Below are 15,561 nucleotides of genomic sequence, written 5' to 3' on the forward strand. Positions count from 1 at the left end.
CCATAAAATGGATGGTACAAAGAAAACACAAAGAAATGGGAAAAGGCTATTTAAAAGTGTTAGTAAACGGCTTTTATTTTTAAGAGACTGGAATGTATATAAAATGTGGCTTGGCCACCCAATTAGCTCATTACACAATCTGACCTTAACAGAACAGAGCAAGAATCGCTTTGTCTGGTTAAGGACAACATTTTGTTGTCCCTTTTATTTATTTAACACAAAATTAACATAAAGCGGCTCACAATGTGTTAAAAAAAGAACATGTTACAATTCCATAATATAGAGAAATGGTTATATACACAATCTTTTTGAGCGTGTACAGGCAAAGCTGATAATTACTATTACCAAGATCTAAACTCTGAAATATAAAAAGAATGAACCCAGAAAGTGTTATTTAGCTTTTGAAACAAATCAATACACATACTGCACATAGCTGGTGTACAATGCAAGTGTTCATTCTCTACTAATGAATGTAGTATAGCACAATAGTGACACATGGATCGTGATAGGCGTCATACCGTGAGCTGTGTGTGGAATCTCAGCTCTAACTTTCTCCACCTGCCGGATTTGTCCTCTTTTTTTCAACGTGGCTGCTCCTACAGTGTTGTTTGCCAAAGGAGAAGCTGCAGAGAGATAAAGCAACTTTATCATGGGCCAAAATTAGAGAGCTGGCCAGGTTTGGAAGGTTCTGATGGTTTGACTTTGCTCCATTTCCAAACACTGTCCTGTTCATGAATATTACATGGCTTTAAAAGGTGAGTTTTGATATCGCCGTGGACCGCGACTCACCCGTGCTTCACGTGAACGGGTCTCCCCCATGTGAATTTCATTCTCATTTACAGATTCGTGTGCATGCACTTACTGTTTTCTAACCCTTCTGATGAGCTAGCTATTGAAATGTCACTTGAAGTGCAAAAGAACATTGGAATTTCAAAACTGACATTTGAACTGAAGCTTATGTGTTTGTGGTGGTGTTGTTGTTTTACTGTTGTTGTTAAAAGCTTCAAGAATTACATGTTAACATGCCGTTAACATCTGAAACATGTTCATGTGTCAGTGTGAATGTCCGGGGTCTTACACATGCCTTCATACATGAATAATTATCCAAACTGGTTCTGTTCCACAACTGGATGAGCTGCCTAATGAAGAAATGGACTGTTTTGCCAAGAATTTGTTTGTGCCATGTGTTTTTTGAAGCCTATAGAGGGTATGCATTGACGTCACTTTCCCACGTGAACACGCCGGGACACGCTCCCTTGAGTGGTAAAACTAAGGCAAAATGGCTGCATTTCAATAGGAGGAACAAAAACCGGGACTAAAACACACAATTACTTGCTGAAACTACAAGCAGCTGGACTCAACGGTGATCCTTACGGCTACCTTATGAATTACAAAGGAATCAGGTGTTCTTAGACACCCAAATGTTGCGCGGAAATGCGTTTAATGATATTGTAACCATTCATTTTGCCAAGTGTTTTACCACTCAAGCAGGCGCGTTCCGGCGTGCTCACGTGGGAAAGTGACGACACGTGCATATACCCTCTGTTAGAGTTACAATGATAGCCTAGCAGCATGCTAATGCCAAAATATATTGAAATCAATTGAGAGTCTACTCTCTCTGACTATTGGGAATACATTCACTAGCCCAAATAAATAGAACTTTAATGCCTGTGTAGTCGGAAGACAACAAAGTAGGTTTTGGAACAGTCAATACATCATACATCCAAAACTGTTCAACAATCACATCCATTGCATTTATATCCACTGGCATAACTATATTTGTTCTCTGTGCATCTGATTGTTCAGTTCTTTTACTTATTTCTTCTGTCTTTATGATCATGTTCATCACCCCGCATCCATCACATGCCTCTCTTGTTCTTCTCTTCCTCCTGCAGTGTGGACGGGATGCAGAGAACTTTGACCGCTTTTTCACCCGCCATCCTCCGGTTCTCACCCCTCCAGACCAGGAGGTCATCATGAACCTCGACCAAGACGAGTTCGGGGGCTTTTCCTTCATAAACCTCGAATACCCTGTCATAGAAGCCCAGAGTTAAGGGCAACCCCCTCCACCCCCAAAACTAACCAAACCCTCCATCAACCCCCACTCATCATATATGTTTATGTGCAATATACGCCATGAAACTGGTATGTATATGTATATAAACAATCAGCCACGCTCCGAAACTAACCCATCATTCCACGTGCATGCCATTTTATTAAGATTAGTCTCGCTGCGGCTTTCATAACCTTCTATTGAATGTATCCACACTGGAGAAGCGTTTTGAATCTAGAGGCCTTTTTGCACTTTGGCCGTCTTTATACTAGTTTTATGCTACTTCTTTCCTGAATGTGCCGTGTAGTGCATAGATCTCTTGTAAATTGCCCTTTAGATTGCATCTGTTCAATCACCATGGGTGTTCAGATATAGCCATTTGCACTAAGGTGCATGACTCTTGAGATGCATAATGGCTAGCCTTCGCTCCTCAAACCAGCCTTTGTGATAGTGATATTGTGCTGATTTTATAGTTGTTTTTGCCTCCGGCTATTATTGCCTGTTTCCAGATATCACAAGAATGCAAACTGTTTTTGCATGAGGGTTATGTTTGCCCGCCATTTTATTTTGTTAACTCTATAGTAAACCCTAATCCACTTTTTGGTCGCTATTTCTTAACCCCGGTCAATGACTTGCATTGTACAGGCAGGTTATTAACAAAACAAATGACCAAAGTTTTTTTTAAGCATGAGTCCATTTTATAGTATGCCCGGCTGTTTGCGTGTATGTTTGGATGTAGGTAAACCGAGCTTGTGCCTGAATGTTTTAGCGATCTGCTTCTCTTGCCTGATCATCTCTCACCATCAGCGAAAACTCCCTCCAGGGTCTCCAGTAGGTCCTACATAAAGGAAGCGAGTCTCCTGCAACGGATTCCCGTCGGCTCTCCGGGTTTTGTCTTCTGATTTAGGCACTGCTTAAAGTTCAGCCAGATTATCGAGAGGCATGTTATTCATCATCTACCTCTTCCTACAGACGTGAGAGATACGTATGACAACAAGTGCTAATATCAGACGTGACTTAACCTACAGCCAATAGCATTTACACTCATTTGCACTAAGACTGACCCATACGTTGGATATGAATTACCGTTTCCAATCCCAATGCTATGATCCAGCCAATATTATTTTATCAATCTACTCTGCTGATACGTATGAATTCTGCAGCCGTCTTTTAGCACCATTGTGGTTTACAATGAGCGGTCACCCATGGGTAATATCTTAAAATTATGCCTCGGTTCATAGAGATTGTGCATGAGCAAATTAGTCTAGTAGGGATTTATCATGCTGTATAGCTTCGACTTGAATTTTGTCAATAGAGATCTGCGATGAACCTCATGAGGTATCAAAACTGTCTTGTTGTTATGTGAAGTGTATAACAGCATCCATAGAACACAGTATTATATGCAACAATATGCACCATATGGATTTTTTTTAGCGCACGATTACAAGGCATAACTTCATATTGAGAGTAAAACATTTCAAGCATGTAAACATTGCTCATCAGGGACAATGGGAGTTCGTTGAAGCTGGCAGTTGTTGTGTTAACGGGTTTAAAAGGGCTGGTTGGGTACCCTGATTTAATGCACACGGTTCTGCCAGCGAGCGGCACGGGTTTTGTTGAGGGGTCTGATGCAACTGTGCTGTAGATCCAGAAGCACAAGCGCTGTTTATGTCAGTAATAACAGCAGAAACCTTATCACTGGAACTGGAATAGGGCCACACATCCATAGAAATGGGTCAGATCCTCTCCGACATCAGAGTTCCTGGAGCGGTTATCCGTGCTGACTTTTATTGGAATCCACTGGGGCTTCATAGCATATCTTCATCGTTGGATTTCAGGGAACGGATAACCTCTATAATAGTTTCTAACCCACGTTAGTCATAAATTAGTGAATATGATACTCAAAACTATTAAATGTACGTCATATTTAAGACACTTGTCATTTCTGCCAAAATATCGTGTAAAAGCAGTTCCGTGTAGGGCTTTGATATTTTTTTATTTGTCTAAATATAAGCAAACACATGTATAAAATGTGTCAAATGTTCTTAAAGTTTGTGAATTGTATGTGGTCAGTATTTTAAATTAGACGACGGTAAGAGTGGACGTTTATGGAAGATTTCTGTGTTTTCTATAATGTGCAAGACTAATGCATGAATAACTGTGAACTGTGATTCCATAGGTTAGCATTATTATAACATATTAGTCTAGTGTTACAGCGATCGCTCTTAATATCTGTGTGTGCTTTAAATCATACTTCTTCAGTGCTTTTCTTGTGCCAAAGTATTTTCCAAAAAAAACAGTATACATTGCAATAAAACTAAAACATCAATAGCCTTTGTTTTGGTGTCGCTTTGTTTTCCTCAATGCAATTTGAGTGTACACGACCTTGAAATTACAAAATTTGATTTGATCACATAAAGCATCATTTGTATGTTTCTGAAGTGCTTCACAGAAAAAGCCTTGTAAATTTTGCTCGGAGCATTGCTGTATGAAATCTTGGACGGTGTGCTGCACGTGCCCACGCTAAGCTCTGCATATTTCATGCCTGCCACTTAACATGAGAACATTTCATCTTGTTCCACTATCATTCAGCGGATGACATGTGAGAAGAACATACACGAGAATTCATGGGTGGGTGAAAACTTAGTCTGACATATTGCTTTACTCCCCTTATTAAACATTCGGCTTGCATTAAATGTCGGTCGAATGCCATTTTAAAAAGGAATTGGAAAACAACTACAGTTTTGTTAAGCAGTAAATGATTGGATTAGACAGATTAATCTTTTATCTTTATACTGTATGTTAAAGGCCAGGGACAATATTAAACGCGCACCGCTGTTATTGTCTGGGATTGAATATTTGTTCTGTCCCAGCGATGCTCTGAACTTTGTGTTAATCTGTGTTCCACGCAGAGTACAGTTGAGTCTGTTGCTCCACACAAATGTTAATTAATTCTGAATGTCGCAGCCTCAAATTAAACGAGTGGGTTAGCAGCGAGTGTGTGCGGCTTATCAGCCGAAAACAGGTCAGCGTTTGATACCGCTGTTCTCTTCTCGCGCTGACATCAGCTCGCCGCTAATCCGCTCCTTTATGGAAAGCTCTGTGCCTTAGTATCGCACAAAATTACAGAATCTCGATTGGAATTAAAGATTGGCAAAACGAACACCTTGGATTAACAGAGGGTGTCTCATCTTTTTATTATTGTTCCCCTTCGGAGGGAGCGTCTCCAACCCTATCTGTGAGGAACCCCAGGCCAAACTGTATATTCAGATCCGCTTTGGTGAAGCATCTTTAAAAGTCGTCAGGGTAGATTTCTCTTGTTGTGCTGTCGTGCGTCTCGTATCCACCAACATCTTATACTTCCATGTCCATACCCTGTGTTAATGATGCTCTGTGTTTTCCTGCTAATCTCATTTTGTCAAACAGACCTGTATCTAATCGACACAGAATGGCACTGGCCAGGCATCAGCATGGCAAGCTAGCATGGATGTTCCTGTCAACTGAGACTATTTTGGACCATCATTCATCTCTAATTAGTGTCATTTATCCTTCAGTGACGGTTTAGGGTGACACATTTTGTTGGATGCTTTAATGCTTGAATGATTTAATGCAGCATTTTTCAGTTCTTACAGTACCTGGTAACCAGCACCGCAACATATTTGCCAACTTGGGTAACTAAATGTGGACGTATGAGTAAACAGGATTTGAATATCGGAGTGTAGCACTTTTTTATAGATCTTATTCAGGAGAGTCCAAAGGTCTGAGATTACTCATGAAATGCTTTGATGCTGCTGCATCTTTATTAATAAATATATAACTTTAATTTGAATAAAATCATAAATCTATGTTTATTTACAGATTTTAAACCCCAAATTTTCAATGTGGTCTCATACATGTGGACCCGACTGTCTTATATATCCTTTCACCCTCATGTTGTTTAAAACCTGTATTACTTTATTTCTTCCGCAGAACACAAAAGAAGATATTTTGAGAAATGTCTATTGTGTCTATACAATAGAAGTCAATGGGTGCCCGTGTATTCTTCAAAATATCTTCTTTAGTGTTTTGCAGAAGAAAGTCATACAGGTTTGAAACAACATGAAAATGTAAATGACGAAAGAATTTTCATTATGTGATGGACTATCCCTTTAACTTGAAACTCCATCTGGTCTTATTTAATATCTTGTTTGCTATAATAGTGAACTGTACACACATCTTCATAATTCTCTGTATAATAATTAAATCTGATGACTAGAATTAAAACTAATTGAAACCCACATTGAGCCACAATCCTGAGGTTTCCATGCCAGTGGCCAGTGCCATTTTCCTCCGAGCTGTCTGGCTCCTGAGAGTCCAGGTAATCTCGTGGCCATCGCTCTGGAGTTTGTGTGCTTCGCTGTACTGTGGTGTGTTTGATCCAGCAAATGGACACAAGGTAGGAAACGTGCTTCTGTTGTAGTATCATATATCTTCTTCCTGTCCTCCCTGTTCTTCTTGTCTGGAGCTGTTTTTCCATGTGCACAGTGCCAGGAGATCTCAAACGCTCCCCTGGACCCTCTCTCTCCATCTCTCTCTCTCTTCCAGTACTGCTCTGGTTTGATGTGATCTGCATATCAATATTTGGAGTCATATGTCTTCTCTGCATCTGCGCTCCTCGTTGTTTGTTAATCTTTCTTGCTGTGCTTTGATGGCACTCTCATTTTTCTTTCTGTCTTCCTCACCTGAAAGCGTATTATTTTGTTCTTGTCATTCCAAGGCGTTAGCATTCCGAACAGAGAATTTGTCTGAAATAAAATAAGATCTCGCAGCTTTCCCTTTGTTAGTCTATTGGCTTCAAACCGCACTTGAATGTATGTTTTAATGCAGAGCACTTCTGCACTTCCCACAATCCCCTCAGGCCCACCATTGACCAGAAAGCTGAATTATTTAGGTGGAAATAATAACTTAACTGGATTGCATTTTTTCCAAGACAGGCTTCATTTTTGCTCGTATTATCCGAGTAGATGTACGGTAGCCTACGATTAAAGGGATAGTTAACCCAAAAATGAAAATGCTGTCATAAATTACTCACTCTCTAGTTGTTCCAAACCAGTATAAATGTCTTTGTTTGGTTGAACACAGAGAAAGATATTTGGATGAATGCTTGTAACCAAACAGTTCTTGGACCCCATTGACACCATAGCAGGAAAAATGACAATGCTAGTCAAAAGTACCCCAGAACTGTTTGCTGTCCAACATTCTTCAAAATATCTTCTTTTGTGTTCAATAGAACAAAAAAAGATGTAATTTTTCCTGCTATGGTAGTCATAAGCATTCTTCTACATAGGGTATCTTTCTCTGTGTTCATCAGAACAAATAATTTTATACAGATTTGGAACAACTCGAAGGTGAGTAAATGATGACCGAATTTGTATTTTTGGATGAACTATCCCTTTAAGGTTATGAGTTATATATTGTTCCGTTGTGAGCGTTCTCTATGCTTTGGTTGATTTTGTTTAAGCATTGACCTTAATACACCAATGTAAGGCTGTTCTCTCAAGAATAACAATTTTTCATCATTTCAAATAACAACTCTCTACAGAACCCATTTCTGAGACAACACAGCTTAGCGCTTACATACATGTTTGTGTACTCGCGAGGATCACAGTGTTTGCGTTGCGGTAGCTTCTCGCTTCACCGTTGCTTAGCATATTGAGTGCGGCCCCTCCCTTCACAGTTGCCTTCGTGGATTTACATTGCCAAGCAGTGCATTACCAATGTGGACCCCCAGAGAAGCCCATTCCTCCACACCCCTCCCCCCCACGTCACTTTCTCGCACCTTCTGTCTCAATCTCTCCGTTCCTCGCTCTGCCTCCGACCCACCTTACCCCCACCCTGTTTTCCATTCTCATCCTACTCTCTCGCTTTCTCTCTCCCTCTGTCCTCCCACTCAGTGCGTTTGAGTGCGTGTGTCCTTTGAGCCGGACTGGCTCTTCCCTCGGGCGCTCTGGCACACAAGGCCACAGCAGAGAGGAATTCTCCCAGTAAGAACAGGCCTGTAGGCCTAACAAACCGTCTGCCCCTTTCATTTAGACTCCTCTCAGAGAGAAAGCCAGAGATAGAGAATGGCCAGCAGTGCCTACGCTTAAGCATCTCATAAAAGAAACGGTGTCGACGCATCAGCGATCCGTGGATGGGGAGCGTCAGAGAAAGATGCGTCTCATCAGTGGCCTGGACGTCTTAGAAAAGCACTTGTGTTACAATATCTTCTGCCTTATACACAGCTGGGCTTTCTGCTCGGGGTGCATTTTTCATCAGCTTTTTAGTTCAAGCTAAATTGTGAAATTAAAAGCTCAGAGTCTCTTGAAGGAATAGTTCACCTAAAAATGAAAATTCTGTCATTTTTCCTTAACCTAACTTGTATACTATATGCGTTTCCTTTTCTCTGCCTAACATAAAAGTACTTTTTTTAGATTCCCTATGTAGCTCTTTGCTTGTAACAGCAGGGTAAGGCCACGTTTTCCTTACGTTTATCTTTAATGTGTCGAGAATAACATCATGTAGGTTTGAGGGTAAATAATGACAGAATTTGCATTTTTGGCGAAGTATCGATTTAAGATCTCAAGACTTTGGAGGTATATTTTCAAAAATCTTTCACAAATCTTTATGACTATTGCAGCATTGTCCGTGTGTATAGAAAAAGCCTCTAACCCCTGTTTCCTTTCTGTTTTCTAGCGAAACAGTCGGGACACCTGCAACTTTGACCGGGAGTTCACTAAAATGGCCGTGGAGTTCACTCCCACAGACAAGTTATTTATCATGAATCTGGACCAGGACGAGTTCCTGGGCTTCTCCTACACCAACCCGGAATATGTCGCACCCTCTCAGGGTTAAACAAGACTGCTGGTCATGTATCACTGTCTGCCTGTATGTGTGTGACATGTATGCTCAGGGTTGTGAACGCTCACTCATATTACTGTAACAGGATTTACCAAAGGGCTCAGGTGGACCACCACATTTCTAAAGGGACGGAATCACGAGAATGCAATCGTTTCCCTCTTCCTGGCTGAATCTCGCTTAGGGATGACGTTTGGCGTTGGTGTTTATACAACTGTAAACGCAGCCTTTGCAACAAACTAGGAACAAACACGACAAACCCCAAGTGAGCAATTTGAAGAACAACAATGCCGCCTTCAATTATTTATTTGCAGTTCATTATTTTCCCCCGCTTTGGTCTCTGTTTGAGCGAGCTTTATACTGAGCTAATGTTTAATTCACTGGCTTAAACCCATTATACCAAAAAATTATTATCTCCCACTCTTGACTCGAGCAGGGGCTCCCATGTGTTAATTGGCGAATCCCGGGCAAAAGTCAGTCTCACTGTTGAGGCATTCAGGAAGAGGGAACAAACGTGGAAGAAAAATGTCAAGATGGTCGCAACGTAAAAATGTCATTATCATTCATAACGCCGTGTTTCCGGAAGGATGCATATCACTGGATTTCGGAAGAGCGGGGATTTGTTAAGCTACTAGTTCATATTCCAGAATCCTCAAGGACGGGGATTAGAAACAGCTGAATAGATCAAATACACTCTTGCAATACAGAATTCTAATAGTACATAACTGTGTATCTATGCACCTTGTAGGAAACACAATGTGCCATTTTCAGAGGGACTTCGGCATCCGCGTCTATTCCCTGTGATTTCCAATGCTTAATTTGCATGATTCCAATAGTTTGTTTATCCTCTAGGCATAATACTTGTGGATGTATCTATCATTCAGACAAAAAGACTCTGGTGTTCAATCACGGAAAAATCATACTGGCATTTCTGAATGCTCGTTCTAGATCAATCATATAATATATAGCAATGTGATTTGAATCCACCACCTATGTGCACTGATGAGTCATAGGCTTTGTGTATATAATGTAACTAAGCACTTTTTGAAATAATATTTATTTCTTAGCTCCCATCTGATTCATGTAAAAGATAAAAGGTGAGCCATCTGTAAGGTTTCTCCAAAACAATGCATGTTCAACACTAACGGTCTAATTTGTCACATTGTTGTATATTCTATAGCTTATATTTTAGTAAGTAAACATCATGTGCAACTCGCAGTAGAATACCTGTACACTCGCTGGTGAAACCTCTAATGAAAATGACTTTGGGATTAGATACACATAAATCGAAAGCCTTCTCTCTCCTGAATAAGCGGAGCTGGATTGATCTGTTCTGCCTGCTCTTGTACAGATGCTAACCTCTCTAATGCTGTGTGTGTGTGTAGCGGTGGCGTCTATGTGAGGTAAACAGTTGCAGTGTTTTGATTGGGCTAAGTGTCAGTAGCCTTCATTTTATACTCGCTGTGTGGCTCAGTAGTGCTATCCCATAATGCTGTCTGAGACCCATTCACTCCGTACAAACTTAAGATACGTATTGATCGGACAATTATCAAAAAGCGAAGAGAAAGGCATATATCTGGAGCGCGAAGGTGATTTAAACGGAAAATTTCACAGGCTTAAAGACACGGAATGTCTGCTTAATTGCCAGCCGAACTGTTTATGACTGTGGGTCAGCTCCAGGGATCAAAGATACAGAGGAGGAAGGGGGAGATGTCTCAGACATCATAAACACATAGATACTGGATGAGACACTAGATAAACCATTAAAGCTGTAAGTTATTGATGTACTTATGAGAGAATATGTAATATGTTTTATTTATAATACAGATATTCAATGTAAACCTGCATTTTGTCTGGTTTCTATAACTAAGCCTCTTATTGGTGTTTAACCCTTTCATGCCTAAATTATAACCTCAGTCAGTTTCTTTTGTGTTTTTATCGTTATAGGGCATAAAAAGCAAGATTTGAACATATATTTTCCACTTTTCCATTTTTTTTTTAAGAAATGGGTTAGTGTTTTTGATAGCTGTCCACTGTAGTGACCTCTATCATTTCCATGAAATTCTTACACCGCCTATCCTTTCATTCATTTTTTAATTTCTTTTCATTTAATTTTTTTTAAAGTCTGTTTTGATGTCACAATCTATAGAAAGATATTGGACAATTCAGGGTTTTCCCACAGCACTCTTAACTCTTAAAGTTTTGCAATCTAGTTTATGGTTTTAAAAATGTTTGTATGGCACTAAATGGACACCAATCAAAAAAAATTCTCATAGCATAAAAGCTAAATATAAAAGTTTAAAGTGTAAGACCGTAAAAGGGTTAGATGATTTGCACGTGCAGCTGAACTTTGTTATTTCTTATCACACATCTAGTTTATTTATTTTCTTTTATTACACTGCTTACTTCTGTTAATGTTAGATTTATTTTGGAGTCACATGTAAACGGACATTTATTGAACTGAATTTATTGAAGTTTATTGAGCGGAGCATTTTGCCAAGCAGATGATGTCTTCTGGCAAAGAAAAGGTCCATCTTATCATTCCGAAGAAATTCATGTTTGGGAAATGAGACCGGAGTCGCCGGGCAATCTGCGGACGCAAATTGTTCCCCTGACCTGCCATTACTCAGAGCTGACTTCCACATGATGTGATCCTTCAAGATTTCAAGCATCCAGCTCTCCAAATCTGTGCGAAAAACACTCTTGCAAGATCCTCCACACACTACGACCAATGAGAACAATTACCCAGCTCTCCTCCTCTTCCTGTCAGAATCATGATGATGCTCTAGCTGCGCTGTATGTGAGCACATGAGATTATGAAGGGTTTCATTTGAGCACAGATACAGCCTCAAGACACCATGCTGGTGGGTGCGTTCTCTGAGGCATGGTGATGAGTGGGCATTTTTGCCATAGCTTTCATTGTGACAGCTAATGAAATTATTTGCCTTTGACAACAGCTCATTATGTGCCTCAAAGGCATTGTGTGTTCTGATCTTTTCCATTCTCTCTTTTTTCTTTCGGAGGTTTCAAAAAATCCAATTAAAATCATCCCCTGTGACAAAGAAGCTGCCATCTGAAGAGTGAAGTTGGCCTTAAAAAATAAAAGGGAACATATGGGAGAGGACAGTCAGCAAAGTAAAGCTTGCTATGGAATAATAAGGTTCTTAATGACTACATCCCACAAGTCATTTATCAGCATACAATTTGAGAGAGATTCCCATACATCCTCCCCCACTTACGTACTAATGCAATCAGCTTAGTACATCCGAAACAGATGCTAATATATCCACGCCAGGTTGGCCACGTTCTCACCTATCCGCATCCATCCCTGTTGCTAATGTAATTACCCTCCATACAGCCTAGCCTCTCTTATTATAGTCGCAAAACCGCTGTCTCCCCAACGTATCATTGTAGCGTCAGAGAGCGCGGCACTCACGCTTTGCCATTAAAGGGCTGCGCAATGGCCCCCTATCCATCCTCTAATGACACCCTAGCAGACTCCTGCAGCGAGATTTACAGGCCAACAGACGCGCCCCCTCTCCCTCTTTTTGCATGGGATGTAATTAAAGCAGTGTAGGGTGCATGGCGCGTGCATTACATCCCAGCGGTGGCTCCCCTCCCATTTCCCCCACCACCTCAGTTCTCCCCCTACACAGCAAACGTCGAAAAAGCCGCTATTGATTCGAATTCGTTCTGTTCTTCCTCAATTAGTGTTGTTTCCGTGCGCTGTTTGTTCTCGCTTTTAAAGAAAATCCCTAATTAACTGCGAAACAATTTGCTCTCTCGCGCACGGCCAACGCCGAGGCGCAGAAAAGAGCGCGCGAGATATTCTCCTCAGAGAACGACGAAAAGCATGGCGTCTGATATTTATTTAATTCGCTGGATCTTGGAAAACGTTTAGGAGAAAGCATGACGGAAGGATTTATTGGATGTGGTTGCACTCGCAGAGACGGAGCGAGAGTCGTGCTTTTTTTCTTTAATTGTGATAAGTGGTCCGGCTGCCCTGTCTTATAGAGGTAAAACAATTTAAAAAGCAATCTCCTGTTTTAATGAAAACAAGCATGCGGGCCCGCGTGGAGCTAATGAAGCCAGGAGAGTTATTACATGGGGCTCCAGGGATCTTCCATGCCGCCTGTGTGTGCAGTCAGTCATAGATTCGTGGCGTGGGAGGGGCGGAGGGCGATGTGCTGCCCTCTCCTCTGTGAGCAAAGCAACACGGTGGAGAAATTTAGAGAAAACAGTCCATTTGCTTTTGCAACACGTTGCATGGAAGATATAGTATCTCTATGACTCTATAGGCATCATTATCTAACATCTCTTTTGCCCTCACACGGCCCCAGATGGATGAAAGTGTTCTCCTCTTCCGTCGATGTGCTCATATATTAGTCGTAGGCCTATTTTGCGGCGAGATGCTGCTCGCGGACGTTTTGTTCCGTTTCAGTGGCTCGTGCGTCGTGCCCCTCCACTGCCCTCTCTTCCCGCAAACTCAATAGTGCCGCATCATCACGGACCCGCTGAGATGATTTAACCTGGTCTGACTTCAGCCGGCTGAACGGTCCTTTGACAATCTCAATCTAACGCACTGCTATTTACCGCCTGCTCGAGGGAATTGCGCGAGGTAAAGATGGAGAGAAACGCTCCTTTACGCTATTGCGATCAGCAAAGAAACATCTGGGAAGTTATTACGGGGAACTGATAATTACTGATGTTTTATAGGGGTCTAGTTCACAACTCCCAAACTGAGAACAGTAATTACTTGACTTTGCACACCCATGTTTGTCAATCAATGGTAATCTTCAGAGAAGGCGGTATAGCTCGGCGCTTTTGAATAATAAAACACTCATCAAATATAGAAAACTTCACAGGAAACTTTTTTTAGTCTATAAATATTTCCCACAGTACAGAATGAAGAGATAAGTTATTCCGAAGGAATACACCACAAGAAGCCTGCCTTTGTCTTCTCTACCCCCTCTCTGAGGAGTCATAAACTTTCCGGCGCATTTAATTGGTATTCTTCATGTTTATGTAGTTCTCTCTCCGACAGCAGCTCGTGCTGTAGAGGCAGTGAGGTAGAGCCTGATCATATCCAGCCTGTGATTATGTAAGTGTCCTTTCATCCCTGTGTGAACTTTCCTCCTTCTGTTTGAAGCTGTCACTCACCATCACCGTTCCGATCTGCAGCCACATCGCTCGCTGTCTGTCCATATCAACCCCTCCCCCAGATTCCTGTGCTTTGTGTCTGTGTCGCGGCTTCTTTCTGCTCATTTTGACATGCTGGGACTTTGGTGTCTGTGGCTTGCGTTCCCAGGGGATGTTTGGAAACATTTTACCTGTATCCTTTCAGCTCTCGTTCTTTTATCTCCACGGTTCCTTTCATCATAACCTTGTGAGGCGCGAAAACTGCTTCATTATCACGCTATCATTATAACCATTAGTCATTCCGAGGTAGTGGCTGTTTGTAATGAAGCGTGCTGACAACTTGTAAATGTACAGGCATTGCACAAAACTTAAAGTCTGAGAGTGCTCTCGGAAACATCAGTTTAATATTTTGATATTTTCAATACACATTTAATAAATCTGTGTATAACATTGAAATGTATCACGACACGTATAGGCTGTCTTGGCAAGCTAATTTTCTAACATGGTTTCTGCCTACTGAGGCATTGTTAACAGACTTAAGTAATCTTCCAAATTAGTGTCTTGTCTGGAATATTTGTTTTCTTTCATTCCCATCATGCTTGTGATTAAACATTTAAAAAAATCCAAACCTGCAAGAGATGGTTTGTTTTCGAATGCTGTAAACTGCAGCAATGGGCTTTACGTGTCATTCTTAATATTTTTCACACAACGGATGCTATTCTGTAAATCACAGAAAAACTCCTATTCAAGTAACCTAATGAAGCTTTAGAGAGCTTTCTGAGATGAAAATACAGGAGTTATATTTGCATGAGCATTGTGGTTTTATTAGCAATGGTTTCCTTAAAACACTTTTAAGAGGAAAACAACATCATACATATCAATTATTGGGTCTTTGAGGGTTTCTTAAAAATATTATTCTGCATTTAATTGTTTTTGAAGTGCTCCTGTTGGTGCCTATATAGATCCTCATGGGTGTTGTATTGAATAACCTCTATATTGTAGAAATATGTAAATCCCTATTGTCTCTCCGAAAAGTTGTTTCCAAACCCTCCACTTCTGTGGTTCTAATGAATGGTGGTGCAATTCTCCTGTGGTCTGGCCTGTGATGCTCCACTGCACCAGAGGCTGTTCAGAAACCTCATCCATTGCAGTTGACAGGGATGAATTTGAGCAATACTGCAGCATGTGTGTTTAGTCTAGGGTCAGTACACAGCACAAATGATGACAGACTCCATGGTTGATACCCATAACTGAGGGTGCCCTGTGCTGGGACTTGGGGTTAAACTGATGTTATGTTTTTGTATGTTTTGCCTTATTAATAGAAAACAACAATAACAATAAACATATTTTTCTTGAGGTCTCACTGAGTGTTTGAGCAGAATTTAGTTCCTATATTATGAGCTCTTATTGTCTGCTTTATTTATTTATATATCAATTTCAAACATTTTCAGTTCATTTGTAATTTAAGAAATGAACATGTTGGCCCAATTACA

General features: G+C 40.8%; 1 protein-coding gene across 2 annotated transcripts in view; it reads left to right on the top strand.

Moving 5' to 3' along the window:
* prkcbb (protein kinase C, beta b) overlaps positions 1-10,774 on the top strand; it is a 105,728-nt gene extending 94,954 nt beyond the window's left edge. Inside the window, exon 17 of one of the 2 annotated variants that reach the window (XM_057345021.1) lies at positions 8,768-10,774. In XM_057345021.1, the coding sequence (XP_057201004.1) occupies positions 8,768-8,926 (159 nt within the window). In that variant the 3' untranslated portion in view covers positions 8,927-10,774. The other variant, XM_057345020.1, reaches the window with a different exon arrangement.
* The last annotated feature ends 4,787 nt before the right edge of the window (positions 10,775-15,561 follow it).

Source organism: Triplophysa rosa, linkage group LG11 (assembly GCF_024868665.1).
Source record: "Triplophysa rosa linkage group LG11, Trosa_1v2, whole genome shotgun sequence".
In the NCBI taxonomy this organism is placed as follows: domain Eukaryota; kingdom Metazoa; phylum Chordata; class Actinopteri; order Cypriniformes; family Nemacheilidae; genus Triplophysa; species Triplophysa rosa.